Here is a 17,576-nt window from a genome sequence, read left to right on the forward strand (position 1 = left end):
GGTACGTGTATGGAATGAGCTGCCAGAGGAAGTGGTGGAGGCTGGTACAATTGCAACATTTAAGAGGCATTTGGATGGGTATAGGAATAGGAAGGGTTTGGACGGATATGGGGCCGGGTGCTGGCAGGTGGGACTAGATTGGGTTGGGATATCTAGTCAGCGTGGACGGGTTGGACCGAAAGGGTCTGTTTCCATGCTGTACATCTCTAATGACTGTATGAGTCTAATTCAATCAGAATTATGAGGCTTATCTTCTGTTGCTTAACCTTTTCAGTCTCCAATGTATTCTGCCTTCAGCCTCCGACTGTTTTATGAAAAACTTAATGAAAGCACAAAGAGCAGCATCTTATCTTTCAATGATGCATTTTACAGCCTTCTAGACTCAACACTGAATTCAACAAATTCTGCTCCACTTTCTCCAGACAGCTATTGCTGGTACTGATTCTGCTGTTCACTAAAAATACTCCTACCTTTCAACCTAACCCAAACCTTCACATTTTTCCTGTGTTTAATTTGCTTTAAGCGTGTTAACCAGTTTCCCATCATGAGGAAAGGTTTAAGACCAAAAAATGTTACCTCCTGTTCTTTCCCTTCAGAGCTGCCTACTAAATATTTCCAATATTTGATAAATAGCTACATCTTAACAGTTTTCACTATCAATGCTGGAAGGACATAAAAGATGCAGTGGGTCATTTGAGCTGGTCTGCAATCCCAATCACAACCTGTTAAGATGTTCACAAGTTAAGATGTGAAAAGTCAGAGATGTACTGAGAATGTGATCTTGTCTGAAAATCCAGGGCTTGGAACACTACAAGTTGTCTACGGGTTGAGATCTGAAAGGGATAAGCTGTTAGGTTATTTTGTATACAAACTACTTCGATTAAATACATTAAAAATTATAATGATCCTCCAATGCTCATCTTTGAGCTGATAAATTTATCATGTGATTTTTCCAAGTAATGAAAAAAAGCACCCAAGAATATTACTTGTAGTATTATCTTCAAGTTTGAATGCTACTAACGAGGAAATATTTCAGGGGAGTTTGACTTAAATACAGACTGTTCCATAACTTCAACATTAAAATTAATATCCTGTCAGTTCAAACATGGACAGAATTAGACCTTGGATGCCTAATAACTATATAATGATAATTGTGTTGTGTGTCTAAGTATTTGGTCCAGGAGTTTGATTACATTATTTCAGACAAAATATTATCCCCACAAGCAGCAATCCACCCTGTTTAATGGCTCAGAACCACAGATTAATGTGCAATTACCCTATTAATGCATCAAGAGGATTATGGACAAATTAAAAAAGAAATGTGTTTTAGTCATTTGTAACCTTAACCATGTTGTCTAAAGAAACATCACAGACATGCAAACAGTTAACAACTGAATCTACAGTCTCAGTATTAAGCTAATGAAATTGGTTGAATTCAATAGCTGTACACATGCATTGTGGGTAAAGAATGATAAAAAATGGATTACCCTGGCAGCTCAGTAACTTATGGAATTTGGAAGGTGATACTTAAGCAATCACTTTTTTTTTTAACATAATGGGCTCGAAATCTGAAAAGTAGGACCACTACAGTGTGAAAACAGAGAGGACAATCAGCCAATCAAGTCCACGTTGACTCTCTGCTGAACATCTTACCCAGACCGACCCCAACCATATCCCTATAACACTGCATTTCCCATGACTAACCCACCTAGCCTACACATCCCTAGACAATACAGGACAATTTAGCATGGCTAATCCACCTAACCTGCACCGAAGAAAACCCACGCAGACACGGGGAGAATGTGCAGACTCCACACAGACATAAAGTCACCCAAGGCTGGACCCAAACCAAGGTCTCTGGCGCCATGAGGTAGCTGTGCTAACTATTGAGCCACCATGCCACCCTTAATTTTATCTTTAACATGTGTTCCTTCATTGCCATGGTAACTTTGAACATAATACATTCAAACTCCGGGACGTTTATTTTGGACTTACTCGTTGTATATAATGGCAGGCCATGTGAATAACCACTGAAACAAACATCGAATGCCACTAATTTCCAGAGCATGAACGCCATCAACCTTCTTCACCAAGAAAGAAGTGACTGAAAAGAACAAACAGGAAAGCAGGGTATAGCATAGTCCAAGTCCCACACATTTGGGCTTCTTCTCTGTTGCTGAAAGGAAAAAAAAGAATTAAATTTACCAAATTGTTTTTTTAACAATAAATATAAATCCACAACACAGAGTGGATGAACAAACTATCAGCACAGAAACTGAGTTAGCCCACATCATTGTTTGAGTAACACACGTGTCTCCTCACGCTTCAGTTCATCCAACTGCATTATTAATAGATGCAATGTGAAGAGTAGTTTGACACTACAGTTCTGGAGAGATGGGTTCCAGTCAGGTGGTCACCTCATAACTGGTTATGACTAGTTCCAGTTCCTTGCCCAGACTCACCAAACCAGTAAAGAATAAATCTTTGAATGGATAGGCAGGCACACATTTATTAAGATTTAAAATAATTTTAAATTTTAAAACAAAGTGTTCAAAAAAGTATGTGTGTCCATCTGTCTATCTGTCCCTTGGCTTCTCACTGGTTTCACCAAAGTCCCTAGACTACACTGAAACCAATGACTGGCACTAAAGGTGCATACTAAACCCATACTTGACCATCTAGATTTAACAAAATCTTTGACTACATTTTTCTCCATGTAAAAAGTTTACATTTAAGAAAGAATGTATATATTAAAACATTTCTTTGGAACAGAGGGGGCTGAGGGTCTTGATTAAGTGGATAAATTGATATAAATGTTACACTGAGGGTACTGGGAATCTAGAACTTGCTGCCTCAAAGGCTGGTAGAGGCCAGAACCCTCTTGGTTATACACTTGAATGACGTGACAACTGGGAAATGGAATGAGACTGGATGGCCCAGCACTGGGTAGTGTGGATAACGATGGACCAAATGGCCTCCTTTCATGCTGTAAATGTCAACAGGACCTCTGCAGAGTTAATACAAGAGGAACATAAAATAAATTGCAAAATGATCGATATCGACATTGATACCTCACTGGTTCACTTTCAGCTGCTGTACGGTGAACAATTCTGGACTCTGCACTTCTGGAGAGATATAAAGACTTTGGAGAGGGCACAAAGCAGGTTTACCAGACTAGGATGTGAGAATTCAGAAGTTGGAAAAGTGACAAACTTCCTCTGATCCCAGGAAAACAATTAAGACATTGGTTAATGAAATTTAAGAAAGAGAGGTTTTAATAGAGTAGATAAAGAAAATCTATTCCTTCTAAGTCAATAACAGATTCAAAGTCACAACAAAACAAATCTAGAGGAAATTAAGGAATATGTTTACTCAGTCATGAGCTGTAAAGTTGTATCTCGAAAAGAATAGAAGAGTCAGTAATAAATAAGAAAGTAAAAACTTTAAAGCAAGCAATAAATAAATAATCCCAAAGGGGAAATGGAAAGATGCTCGAGGATTCTGATCTAAATGATACAGTGCTTTCAAAAGGACTCAGAGGCAAAACTGATTAAACACCACCATTCTGTGCTGTATGTTTAGATGATATTACCTACCACTTAAATGTATTATTAATAAAGCCTATAGTGATGAAACATTGAAAATGGTGGAAAAGTATGCCATTTGGCCTGTGACGATTGAATAAATTAGCAGCCCAATCTAATCACACTGAGCAGTGCCTGGCCCATAGCTTTGCAGGTTACGGTACGGCAGGTATATACACATTATTTTGAAGTTAGTTGAGAGTTTCCACCACAATCAACTGGGCAGTAAACTCCAGACAACTCTCACCTCTGGGCAAAAGGGTTTTCCCTCATGCCCTGTGATGGAACTGAAAGAATGTATAAGTTATTACTATTTATTGTGATTTTGGGTTACTAGAATTTTAAATTAAACAAATGGGTTTGTCTGTTTTTGGAGTTAGCTTTTAAAAATTACAATACCCATAATTCTATGCAATAGAAAGTTACCCAGAGTTCCTAGGGATTTACCACAGGGCTTAGAGGAGAACTTCTTCGACTGACTGTTCTTTTTAGTCTATGCTGGGAAATTGTCCGAGAGAGAAGCATATATCAAGTGCCGAGAAGTATTTTGTGGAGCCTATGTGCACAAAGCAGCATAAGAAAAGTTACATTACTCAGAGACCAGAGTGTTAAGCTACAATCGGTGCTAAAGGGAAGTTAAGGTTTGAAGTTTTAGGAAAAAGGAAATTGAAAATGCGTCAAGGATAGTCAACATCCACCACACTACCCTCAATCCTCCTTGCTACTTCCTCAAAAAAAATTCCACAAAGTCAGTATTGCCCAACCTTCCTTGACACTCACCTGCTGACAGTTTCTGATTAATTAATTCACTGCCAAGGTCAGACTAATTAATCTATAGGCATATCCATTACACAATTTCTGAGTCATGGTGCAAAATTTGCAGATCTACATTCCTTTAAACGAGGATTGGAAAACAATTCAAAGGATCCGCTAATTCATTCTTGACTTCCTATAATGGCTTAGGATACAATTTTGTTTGATTCATTTGCGAGACGTGAGCGTCACTGGGTGTGTCACATTTATTGCCCATCCTCAGTTGCCCTCTTGAACCACTGCAGTCAAGTTGCTGTGGGTTGACCCATATATGCCCTTAGGGAGGCAATTCCAGAACGCTGACCGAACGACACTGAAGGAAAGGTGATATATTTCCAAGTCACGATGGCTTGGAGGGGAACTTGAAGATGATGGTCCCATCAATCTGCTGTCCTTGTCCTTCTAGATGGCAATAGCACTGGATTTGGAAGGTGCTATCCAAGTTTTTTGTTGAATTTCTGCAGTGCATCTTGCAAAAAGTATACACTACAGCTACTGAGCATCATAATGCAGGAAAGCAATGCTTGGGGATGTGGTGTCAATGGAGTGGCTGCTTTGTCCTGGATGGTGTCAAGCTTCATGATCGTTATTGGTAAATGGTAACCCCAGGATGTCAGATAGTGGGACATTCAGCGATGGTAACACCATTGAATGCCAAGGGACAGTGGTTGGATTGAGAGATAGTCATTGCCTAGCATTTGCATAGTGTGAATGTTAATTGCCACTTGCCAGCCCAAGCCTAGGTTTTGTCCAGATCCTTGTTGCATTTGAACATGGACTGCTTCAGAGCTTGGAAAGGGGAGCAACAAGTTCTGGAGCACAGGTCCTCAGTACTAGCATTGGAACATTCTCAGGGCCGGTAGCCTTTGCAGTATCCAATGCATCCAACACAGAGTGAATCGAATTAGCTGAAGACTGGTATCTATGATGCTGACTACCACTGGAGGAGGCAGAGATGGATCATCCACTCAGCATTTCTGGCTGAAGATTGCTGCGAAAGCTTCAGCCTTATCTTTTACACGGATATGTTGGTCTCTTCCATCACTGAGGATGAGGATATTTGTGGAACTGCTCCCTCCACCGAGTTTTTAAATTGTGCAAAAACATTCATGATTGGATATGGCAAGACTGCAGAGCGTGGATCTGATCCATTGGTTGTGGGATTGCTTAACTCAGTCTATTAATTTCTGCTTATACCGTTTAGCATGCAAGTAGTCCTGTTTGGTAGCTTGACCAGGATGACACCTCATCTTCAGGTATGCCTGGTGCTGCTCCTGGCATGCCTTCCTGCACTCTCCATTTAAGTAGGGTTGATCCCTTGGCTTGATGGTAGTGGTTGAGTGGGGAATATACGGGGCTATGAAGTTACAGACTATGCTGGAGTACAATTCTGCTGCTGTTGGTGGCCCACAGCGCCATGGATGCCCAGTCTTCAGTTACTAGGTCTGTTCCATTTAGCATAGTGCTAGTACCATACAACGCGACAGAGGTTGTTCTCAACATGATTTTGTCTCCACAAGGGCTGGGTCTTGGTCACTTTTGCCGATACAGTCATGGTCAGATACATTTGCAACCGGCAGATTGGTAAGGATGCAGTCGAGTATGTTTTTCCCTCTTGTTGGTTCCCTAATCACCTGCTGCAAACCCAATCTAGCAGCTATACCCTTTAGGACCCGACCAGCTTCATCTGTAGTGCTGTTGCTGAGCCATTCTTGGTGGTGGACATTGGAATCCCCCACCCAGAGTACGTTTTGTGCCCTTACCACCCTCTAAGTATTGTTCAACATTGAGGAGTATTGATTCATCAGCAGAGGGAGGACAGTATGTGGCAACCAGCAGGAGGTTCCTTGCCCATTTAACCTGAACCCACGAGACTTCATGGGATCTGGAGTCAGTGTCGAGGACTTCCACTGTAACTCCCTCCCGAAATATCCCACTGTGCCGCCAACTCTGGTGGGTCTGTCCTACTGGTGGGACAAGAGATATACAGAGATGGTGGTGTCTGGGACATTTTCTGTAAGGTATGTTTCCAGAAGAATAGCTATTTTACTTGCTGAATCTGAGAGACAGCTCTCTCAATTTTAGCACAAGGCCCCAGATGTCAGTGAGGAGGACTTTGCAGAGTCAACAGGGCTGTTTCTGCTGTCGTCTTTTGCGGTGCCTTGGTCGATGCCAGGTGATCCATCCGATTTTTTTTTTAATTCTTGAGGCTTGATAGCAATTGATAAAACCAGAGTGGCTTAGTAAGCCATTTTAGAGGACAATTGGCAGTCAAATACATTGCTGTGGGTCTGAAGTCTCATATAGGTCAGAGAAGGAGAGGAAAGACTATTTCCTTCCCTGAAGGATATTAATGAGCCAGTTGGCCAATTGACAATGGTTTCACGGACAGCAGTAGATTCTCAATTCCAGATTTTTAACATTGAATTCGAATTCCTCCATCTGCCATGATGGGATTCGAACCTGGGTCCCCAGAATATTAGCTATGTTATGGATTGATAAGTCTCATGATAATACCACTATCCATCATCTTCCCACTACACACATCTACTATCCAACTTCAAGGAAAATCAACCTCTCCTGTTCTTCCCTTCTTATAATTCTTAAAATTTACCTAATTAAACTAGAAACTCTGACCCTGTCCGCACAAAGGTGATGCGAATTAGATATCTCTCTCAAAAGCCCTACAATTTCCTCACTCTTGTTCTGAAATGTACGGATAAAATTAAAAGGAAAATTAAAGACATTTTACCAGCCAACATTTTGTCGTATCATCTTTCTCCTTTCCTAATCTCCTTTTTTCACCTCACCTGGCACTTTGTATACTTTTCTAAATTTCCATTCGTAAATTTTTTTTGAAATGACATTGTCATAAGCTCCATTTTTCAGCTCGGTCTTAACTCTGTTGTTTTTCTAGATAACCAGGGGACTCTAGATTTGGCAGTACCACCCTTTCTACCACCCTATCCTGTGCCCATGGAATCGTGCGTTTCAATGCCTTAGTTTACTCCAAGTAGCTGTAAATAATCCACTTGCAACAGTTTGCCATTCCCCAAAGTCGAACTTCTAATTTTGTCCCTTTCCATAATGATGTTAAATCTCACTGAATGATGATTACAAGGAAGGACATGTCATGCTGCAGCTATATAACTCTCCAGCTAAATACTGCCAGCTGTCCTGGGCACCATACTTTAGCAGCATGGGCCCTGTTGTTCGCGTCTCACTGCTGCTTGGGTCACAACATAAAACAGAATTATATTATGCTCTATTCCTGAAATGGCCAATTCCATACTTTCTCTGTATTTGACATCGAAGGAAAGATACATCAACCAGGTTTCTTTAATGAATGGAAAACCCAGCAATGAAGATGCAGAACATCTTCATAAAAATATATATAAAAGACATAAAAATATAAATATTATTTACTATTCTTAAGACCTTAGGGGATGGGGCATTTTCAGGATGCCATAGGTTTCAGTGCTGGAGCCACAATTATTTACAACATATACAGCAAACTTATTTTAACTGGCACCTTAGGAACTGGCACTCTTGATAAAACTGTATGCCTAAAATAGCGGACATTTACTGTATTATTGCCATCTCCGAGTAATTGGTTGATGGCGAGAATGAGAAGGCTGTACGCTGGAGAGTTTTATTTAAGTTTGTGATTTGTGCTGTAAATAAAAGGAAAACAGGGATACGTATACCCGCTGCATGATGTTTCTATTACTTCCTGTGGGTTTTTATATTGATTATGTTCACCCTTTGATCAACCAGGACAGTCCTGGTCCCACAGGTGCCAGTTAACAAAGTGTTTGCTGTATTAGCAACTCAGAAGTGAATCTGCTATTGCCATGCTTGTGTATGACATAAATAGGTTGAAGGTCAAGTAGCAGGGGTGACTGAAGTGTGCAGGGGAACATAGACAGGTTCGGTTGCCAAATAGAATCTTACATGGGAAAATAGGAAATTATGCATTTTGGCAGGTAGAACAGAAGAGTTGAAGATTACTTAAGTGGAGAACAATTGCAGAATGCTTAAGCACAGAAGGATTTGAGCACCCTCAGGCATAAATCACAAAAAGCGAGTATACAAGTTTAGACAACAATAGGAAAGGCAAACAGAATGCTGGCCTTTATTTCAAAGGGAATGAAGTATAAAAAGAGGGAAGGCTTGCAAAAACCATATAAGGCACTAGGTAGACCATACTCAGAGGTATGTAAAGTTTTGGTCCCCTGATCCAAGGAAACAGATACAGGAATTAGAGGCAGTCCTGAGAACATTCAAAACACTAATTCAAAATATGGAAGGATTTCTTTAAAATGGGAAGAGACAGAGAAAGCCAAGCCTGTAAATGTTGTAGGAGAGGTGACCTTATTGGAACAGACATGATTCTTGGAGAACTTGAGGGTAGAGATTAAGTTGTTTCCCCTTGTGGGATAATCTGGGATCAGAGTAAACAGCCACCCACTGAGGACAGAGATGAGGAAGAATTTCTTCTCTGAGGAGGTTGTGAATCTGTGAAATTCTTTACTGCAGAAGGCTGGGTCATTAAAAAGAATATTCAAGGCAGAGGTGAGGATTCTCAGATCAGCCACACAATCTCTTCATATGGTGGAACAGATTCAGTGGGCAAAATGGCTGACTTCTGCTCTTACACCTTAAGTCAAAATGCAAATACAAAGACACACACTTTCAGATAAAGGATATATTTTTTAAACTCTCTGCATTCAGAGATTCATTTTAAAAAAGGTGAAAAAAACGCATTTTGGCCAATGATAGTTTTCTTGAAGGCAAAAGAAAGGATAAGGAGTATAATGTTTCAAAGACTACTGATCTGGTACTTGTACGTGATCAAGTCTTGAATTACACATAGCAGTCTCTGGGACCTTGGGAGACACAGCTTCTTCAGGAAACACAATGGGGTTGTTCAGTCACTCTTCTAGGACAGCACCAGCTTGCAGCCTCATTTCACTGGAAAGATATTTCGGAAATAGGAGGCAAGCTAAGCGGCTTACTAGGAACACACATATAGGAGTAGGCCATTCAGCCCCGAGAGCCTGTTCTGCCATTCAATGAGATCATGGCTGATCTTTGGCTTAACTCCATATAACTGTCTTTGACCTATAATCCTTAATATCTTCATTTAACTGATCGCAGAGTTAAAAATAACTGATTCTGCATCAACTGCCATTTGTGGAGAGGAGTTCCAAACAACTACCACCATCTGTGTGGCAAAGTGCTTCCTAAGATCTCTCCGGAACAGACTGGCCTGAACTTTCAGCAGACTATGCTCTATGTTCTGTCAGAGACTCTCCTCAATTGAAATTTGAAAGCACAAACTCTAGACTTGAAAACACAATAGACACATATTTTCCCTAAAGTGATTTCAGGCAACCAAGTCTAGCAATTATCTGAAACAATGTAGTTTCCTAGAAATGCTTGGTTTTAAAACAAAACAATCCAGCATATCAAATTCTGCACTCCAAATTCCATAATCATCAAATGTGAAACATCTTCACGAACTCCTCCCTTGAAAAAACTTAAACACCATTTTGAATTGCATTGCATTAAATCTAGAACTTCTAGTGCTGAAGTTAACTTACTGGTCTCAAACATTAATTGTTTGCGCTCCACAGATGCTGACAGACCTACTGAGTTTCTCCAGCACTCTGTTTGTCCCAGTCACTGAAGATGTCTTGTAGATGGACAGGCTTTGGGGAGTCAAGAGGAGAGTTGCCTACCACAGAATTCTCAACCTTTGACCTACCCTTGCAATCACAATATGTACATGATCAGTTGAGTTCAGTTTCTGGTCAACCATTACTCCCCAAGATTTTGATGGTGAGGCAGTGGTGGCAATGCATCTACATGTCTAGTTGAGGTACTTTGACTCTCTAATTGGAGACAGTTGTTTGTACTAGAAAAATGCTGGTCAACTTCACATGCCATTTTACAAACCAAGTCAGAACAGGCCTGCAAGTTGGGGAAGGACATGATTCATCAGCTGAGCATTGTGATTGGAACAAAACTCTTTGAAAGCATCAGCACTCAGCCAGATTTCTGATCTTTAACAGGTAGGTAGGTCATGGATTAAACAGCAAAATGTCATGTGAACAGACACTGTTCTGAGGAATTCCTGCACTGACACCTTTACCAAGTATGACCACAGCCCATGAAGAGGTTTCTTCTCTGATGCCCATGGACTTGTTTTACTCAGCAATTCTGGTCTCCCTGCTATCAGTAGGATGTTGTGAAACCTAAGGTTCAGAAAAGATTTACAAGGATGTTGCCAGGGTTGGAGAGTTTGAGTATAGGGAAAGGCTGAATAGACTGGGGCTGTTTTCCCTGGAGCATCGGAGGCTGAGGGGTGACCTTATAGAAGTTTATAAAATCATGAGGGGCAGGGTAAATAGCCAAGATCTTTTTCCCCCCAGAATGCGGGAGTCCAAACCTAGAGAGGATAGGTTTAAAAAGTGAGAGGGGAAAGATTTAAAAGGGACCTAAGGGGCAACATTTTCACACAGAGTGTTGTGTGTGTATGGAATGAGCTGCCAGAGGAAAAAGTGAAAGAGGCTATTACAATTACAATTTTTAAAGGCATCAGGATGAGTATGCGAATAGGAAGGGTTTAGAGTGATATGGGCAAATGCGACTACATTAATTTAGGATATCAGGTCAGCATGGAAGAGTTGGACCAAAAGGTCTGTTTCTGTGCTGTATATCTTTATGACTCTATAACTGGACTGTGCATCATATTTGCGACCTTTGTCAATACTAGTAAATATATCCAGTTATATTCAATAAAGCCAGTTAAACATCAATCCAGTTTTAGGCTATTTCAGAGGGTGGTAAAGAATCAACCAACCTGCAGATGATCTGGTGTCATGTAGAGCTCAAACCAAATTAGGGTGACAAATTTCATTCCCTAGAAAGAGCAGTAGTGAGCCAGAGAGGTTTATAACAGTTCGAGCAGTTCATCAACAACCGTTATTAAAACTAGCTTTTTAAACTTAGTCAAATAATAGAAATGAATTCCCCAGCCACTCCAATGGAATTCAAACCCTGCTTCTGAAATACTAGTCTAATAACACAACCATGACATGATGGTAGTCCCTTTACTGACAAAGAGTTTTTGAAGAGCTTACGATGTGGTAAGTGTGGTAGTCAGTTTATACACCGCAAGATCACACAAACACCAACCAGACAACAAATCAGACGAGTGATGTCGGTTGTGAACTACGACAATAAAATAAAGCATTGGAAAATCAAACTGAAAAACGTTTGATTGGAACATGGAAGGAAAACTTGGCTAAAAATGAAACAACTCTCCCGGAAGGTTGGTGTGGGTGCCACATTACCTTCATAGAACCCAAAAAACTTTACAGCATTAAAATATGTAAACTTAACACTCCCTTCAGTTCAAAAACACAAAGACAGCTCTCATTAAGTCAACTATTAAATACAGAGCCTGGAATTCTAATCAATACCTTAATATCAAAGTGAGGTGCAGTCTGGTCTTAGACTTTTAGAAACCCATCCTTAGCTGGAAGAACTCAAGATTCATTATGCATTAATGTCAGAACAATCACATTCCTTTAGAGGGGAAGGAGAGGGAAAAATAAAGATAGGTTGATGAAAGATATCATACTACCATATCAACCCTCCAGAGAGAGAGAGAGAGAGAGGGTCTGTGTTACTGCATCCTCACACGAAGGTAAACGGTAGGTGATCTGACCATACAAAAGCTGCAGTGCTTCTGGGACCTTAGTTGTAAAGAAGGGCTGGCACTGATGTCGGAGGTTCGGGACTTGTGAAAGTGTGGGTCCTAACAGTGCAGAAGTGCGGAGCTGGGGCTGCGATGAATCACTCAGCAGGTCTGACAGAAGCTATGGAGAGACAAACAGGAGTTCACACAGATAGCTCCAGAGTCATACTGGATCTAAAACATTAACTCTTTCTCTCTCCACAGATGCTGTCAGACCTGCTGAGTTTCTCCAGCCTTCTCTATATTGGTTTCAGATTTCCAGCACCTGCAGGATTTTGTTATTATTCTCACTTGAACTCACGTTGCCAGGGACCCAACCTAAGTCACTCACCATCTGAACTTGGAATGAGTTTACTACGCCTTCAATCGCTGCTGGGTCCAAATCAGAGAACTCACTTCCTAACGGCACGAAGGGTCTACCCTGCGGATGGTCACAGCTCGTTATCAACTCAAGAACAATTAGGGAAGGGCAATAATTGCTGGTCCAGTCAGTTCACACCCACATCGTGTGAATGATTGGAAGAAAAGAGTTCAGCAGTGGGAAGCTGCAAGAGGCTGCACAAAATGGTGCTGCTCAATATCATACCACCTCTAAATGACAAACCCATCAACCCAATACAAGCCCCAATAGAATGACGTTGAATCCAAATCTTGAAACAGGACAACATTAAAAACAGGGACTTACCATGCTCAACAGCATCTGTCTGTCTGGGAAGATGATTGACTGCTCAGTGTGTGCCTTTTCTGGATTGAATGCAGTCTGCTATGGTAACAGAGGCCAATTAGTGATGGGCACTCCAGCAGCCACCATAGATGAATAGCCTTGGCCAAAGGTCAGTTTTCCCCCTTCTAGTGGGCTGTTTCCTGCCATTAAATCAGTTCCTTTAGCTTATGCTTTAATCACATGTGCCCTGACTGCTCATCTCGAGAACTTCCCATGCATCAACTCCAATCTCAGTCAACGTGCTGGTTTCACTGAAGTGGGTAGCCTGTTGGTCTCACTCCAATAATCAAGCTGGCCACTGAGCAGATCTCGGAGATGCAGCTGTCACTCACACAGCTCACATGACCTAGCCAGCGTAGCCATGATGGACACAGAGGGCACACGTGCTGGCTGGGCAACTTCCCTATCTGACACTGTGTGCTGACAGGAATGGTCCAATATTCACCTGAGGCAGTACATTTGGAAGCTGTTCTCCTTGGCTTTCACAGGTTGTTCATATCGTGTTTGTGTAAAAGAGGAGGCAGAGAAACAAGCCTAGTCCATGCGAGCTGTGTATTTTCATTTATTGGTTCACACCCACCTTCCCAACTCGGATAATTTTGGCAATCACAGATCCAGCGTTATTGTGAACCAAGGCACTTGAGAATTTCAGGTGGCCTGCTATCATTTCCTGAAGTTTTAATCACTGGCAAGATTGTCAAGGCCTTGTTAGGTCTGACTACGGTGGGACTGCTGTCAAACACAGACTATCTCCAGTACATTATAGAGAGAAAAAAAAGCAGACAGTGTTCAGCCACATTTCCATCTGCTTGCTAGGGTTGGTGAGGATCAATTCTGATTGTGTCAGGGAGCCTGCTCAGCTCATTGCTTTCCTTATTCCTCGTGCCCGACATGCTCCTGGAGTCAGTTGCAGATTGCATGTTGTTGCAGAGTTTCACCCAGTATTGACTGGCACGATGCCAAGTCCAGTACAAGGCCTGCTTGGTCTAGTGTAATAAAGAGAAAAGAACATTTCCTGGTCTAACTGGATGAATCACTTATAGCTAATAAAATAGTTTATTGCAAATTAGCAACTAGTTAAGTTTGCATTGGTATGATGTTACAGACTATGAGAAAATCAAATGTTAGGGCGCATTTTGAAATTTTCAGCTGTTCTACCCACGTGACATTGAAGTGGGTGATGCTTATTGCACTCCTCAGTATTAACCCCTTCAGACTTGACAACACCAAGCGATCTGCCAAGACTTCATTTGAGCAGTTCTGAGAATATCTAGGTTTTTTTGCTCCTGCTGAGGGCACGCTTAATAGTTCACAAGGGCTCTCCTTTTGATTTACTCATTTCAGATCAATAAGCCTCAATCCAGCTCGCATTCCTTGGATCTGTTTTCCCATGCACAGAGTGCAGAGTTAGAAACGGTCATACAGATATGGACATGGCACTCTGGTCTTGGGTGTTCTTACTGGTTGAAAACGTCAAAAGGAAATCCAGGATATCATCTGGATCAATAAAATTGCAAGTGTTGATCCAAAGGTGAGTTAGTGGACACTAGTTTCCTTGGCTGAAACCTGACACTCGAGAAGGGTCAGTGTGACCGTCAGTGCCTGCGATATTCAAGAGATGAGGACATTGTCCAAAGTGATGAGGAGACGGAGAGCAAGCTGGTGTCTGTGGCAGAATCTCAACTGTCTCCAAGGTACCCTGCAACATGGTTTAGTTTGGAAATAGCATCTCAGAGAACCCACAGTAACATCACAGCTTCCATCATCTTTTGGTTTTCATTCATCTTGTGGTTTCTGGTACACATTAGCCAAACTTGCAATCAAGATCAATCTTGGCACAGGTATCTCCTAGCAGGTAAAAAGTTGCTTGCTCTGGGCACTTGGCTGATCACAACATCATAATAATAGATTAACACAAACTGTACTTGGCATCCTTGCAGTGAAAAATCAAAGAAAGGTTTGTTTAGTGAAGAAATTAATTTTCTTTGACCTTGTGTTAGCTGGTGCAGCAAGTTCCTGATCTGTTGCTATAGATTAGGACATGTTTATCCCCTCAATCACGTGTTATCTTGCAAAACTAGCCACTTGTTTCAAATTTTGAGGTGTTACTTGCATTCCATTTGGCCTTACTAAAGAATAACAGAATTTAAGAGCAACAATTTACCCACAGACTGAATGAAGGCCAACTTCACTGGAAAACCTCCTGACCTTCTCTCAAATCATACAAAGCAGAAAACTGAACACTTTAGATTAGATTAGATTACTTACAGTGTGGAAACAGGCCCTTCAGCCCAACAAGTCCACACCGACCCGCTAAAGCACAACCCACCCAGACCCATTCCCCTACATTTACCCCTTCACCTAACACTACGGGCAATTTAGCATGGCCAATTCACCTAACCTGCACATTTTTGGACTGTGGGAGGAAACCGGAGCACCCGGAGGAAACCCACGCAGACACGGGGAGAATGTGCAAACTCCACACAGACAGTTGCCCGAGGTGGGTATTGAACCCGGGTCTCTGGCACTGTGAGGCAACAGTGCTAACCACTGTGCTGCCCTCCTGAACAACAGGGGACAGAAATTAAAGTTACTAATAACTGACTCAGCAGATTAGCTGGGAGTTCCCTCATCAAACACCACACATCCACCCATTTAGTTTCTGTTCTCCTATTCAAGTAGGAAATTAACTTTTAAAGTAGGGACACAAAATTAAAAATTTCATTCCATTGTATTTCTTCCAATCGTTGTGCAAATGATCAATCTCATCTCTGGTGAAGGTGTCTGTGTTGAGGAGTTTGAGAGAGACAAAATGAGTAAAGGTGTACTTTATTAGCAGAGCAGTACTCTATATTCAGAAGTTAAAACACGTTCAGGTTTTCAAGGTTTGTTGTTCTGGAATAAAAAGGGTCAAATTCTGTTAACCTCAGTATTTGGTCTCCCTCCTTGACACACTATACCAACATCAAGAAATGTTCAAGTCAAGCAGTGATGTGGAGGAGCCAGCGTTGGACTATGGTAAAAAAAAACAACTCAACACCAGGTTATAGTCCAACAGGTTTATTTGGAAGTATAGCTTTGTTAACCATCTGAAGCAGCAGCGCTTCGAAAGTTAGTGCCTCCGACTAAACCTGTTGGACCATAACCTGGCATTGAGAGATTTTTAATTATGTCAAGCAGAGTACAGATGGATGCTGATTAATCCTCTCTGTGTGCTATTTTATACAGTCAGCTATATGTGTTGGTGAGCCAAAATTAGATGATTGCTTCCAACTAGTTGTACAACGGAGTGAAATCATTTATTACAACATTAGTAGAGGGCAGGGATCGATTGTCAATTTGGATCGAAAGTTGGGTTCCAGGAGAGAATGAAGCTGCCCACTGGATCCACTGCGGCACCTGGAACCATAAGTTAGCAATTTCTTTACCTCCGAAAGGAGATGCTCGAAGAAATTCAGAAGTTGGGTAATGAGGAAAAAGTCCGAAAATTACCCACTACTTTCTGAATTTGACTCCGGCAATTATAAAAAGATCAGTCAAAACACAGAATCAGAACGAATATAATGTTCAATTAGCCAAAAGCCCTGATATTGACCGGAACTTATAACAAACAGGCAGCACGGTGGCTCAGTGGTTAGCACTGCCTCGTCACAGAACCAAGGACCCGGGTTCAGTCCTCTCTTTGGGCGATTGTGTGTGTATGGAGTATGCAGATTCTCTCCGTGTCTGCATGGGTTTCCTCCAGGTGCTCCAGTTTCCTCCCACAATCCGAAGATGTGCAGGTCAGGTGAATTAGCCATGCTAAATTGCCCATAGTATTGGGGGTATTAGCCAGGGGTAAATATAGAGTAGGGAAATGGGTCTGGGTGGGTTACTCTTCAGAGGGTCGGCGTGGGCTTGTTGGGCCAAACAGCCTGTTTCCACACTGTAGGGAATCTAATCTAAAATGGTCATTGACAACAGAATCTTCTTGATACTTTCCAGAGAACATCAGTATTATATAGATGAGTCCCGAACCAAAATGCACAAATTTCCTCTATTAAAAAGTCTCAGCTAATCATTAGATCCTTTTAAATCCTGTCAAATTCATTCATATTAAAACTATTCAAATAATCAGTGTTAGCAGAAAAAATGTGATAATGCGCAATGTGGAACTGGGCTAATGGTATTAAAGTGAGTGCAAGGGAATATTGCGTGCAATTCTGGTCTCCTTCCTATCGGAAAGATGTTGTGAAACTTGAAAGGGTTCAGAAAGGATTTACAAGGATGATGCCAGGGTTAGAGGATTTGAGCTAGAGGGAAAGGCTGAATAGGCTGGGGCTGTTTTCCCTGGAACGGAGGCTGAGGGGTGACCCAATAGAGGTTTACAAAATTATGAGGGGCACGGATAGGGTAAATAGACAAAGTCATTTCCCTGGGATCGGGGAGTCCAGAACTAGAGGGCATAGGTTTAGGGTGAGAGGGAAAGATATAAAAGAGACCTAAGGGGCAACTTTTTCACACAGAGGATGGTACGTGTATGGAATGAGCTGCCAGAGAATGTGGTGGAGGCTGGTACAATTGCAACATTTAAGAGGCATTTGGATGGGTGTATGATTAGAAAGGGTTGGAGGGATATGGGCCGGGTGCTGACAGGTGGGACTAGATTGGGTTGGGATATCTGGTCAGCATGGACGGGTTGGACCGA

The 17,576-nt window shown here is 41.6% G+C and overlaps 1 protein-coding gene across 1 annotated transcript in view; it reads right to left on the bottom strand.

The window, feature by feature from the left end:
- The window catches only part of slc35g1 (solute carrier family 35 member G1), a 51,497-nt gene that overhangs the window by 11,064 nt on the left and 22,857 nt on the right, over positions 1-17,576 (bottom strand). Inside the window, exon 2 of the mRNA XM_043712464.1 lies at positions 1,996-2,176. Coding sequence (XP_043568399.1) covers positions 1,996-2,176 — 181 coding nt within the window. The remainder of the gene's footprint in view (positions 1-1,995; positions 2,177-17,576) is intronic.

Source organism: Chiloscyllium plagiosum, chromosome 22 (genome assembly GCF_004010195.1).
Source record: "Chiloscyllium plagiosum isolate BGI_BamShark_2017 chromosome 22, ASM401019v2, whole genome shotgun sequence".
In the NCBI taxonomy this organism is placed as follows: Eukaryota; Metazoa; Chordata; class Chondrichthyes; order Orectolobiformes; family Hemiscylliidae; genus Chiloscyllium; species Chiloscyllium plagiosum.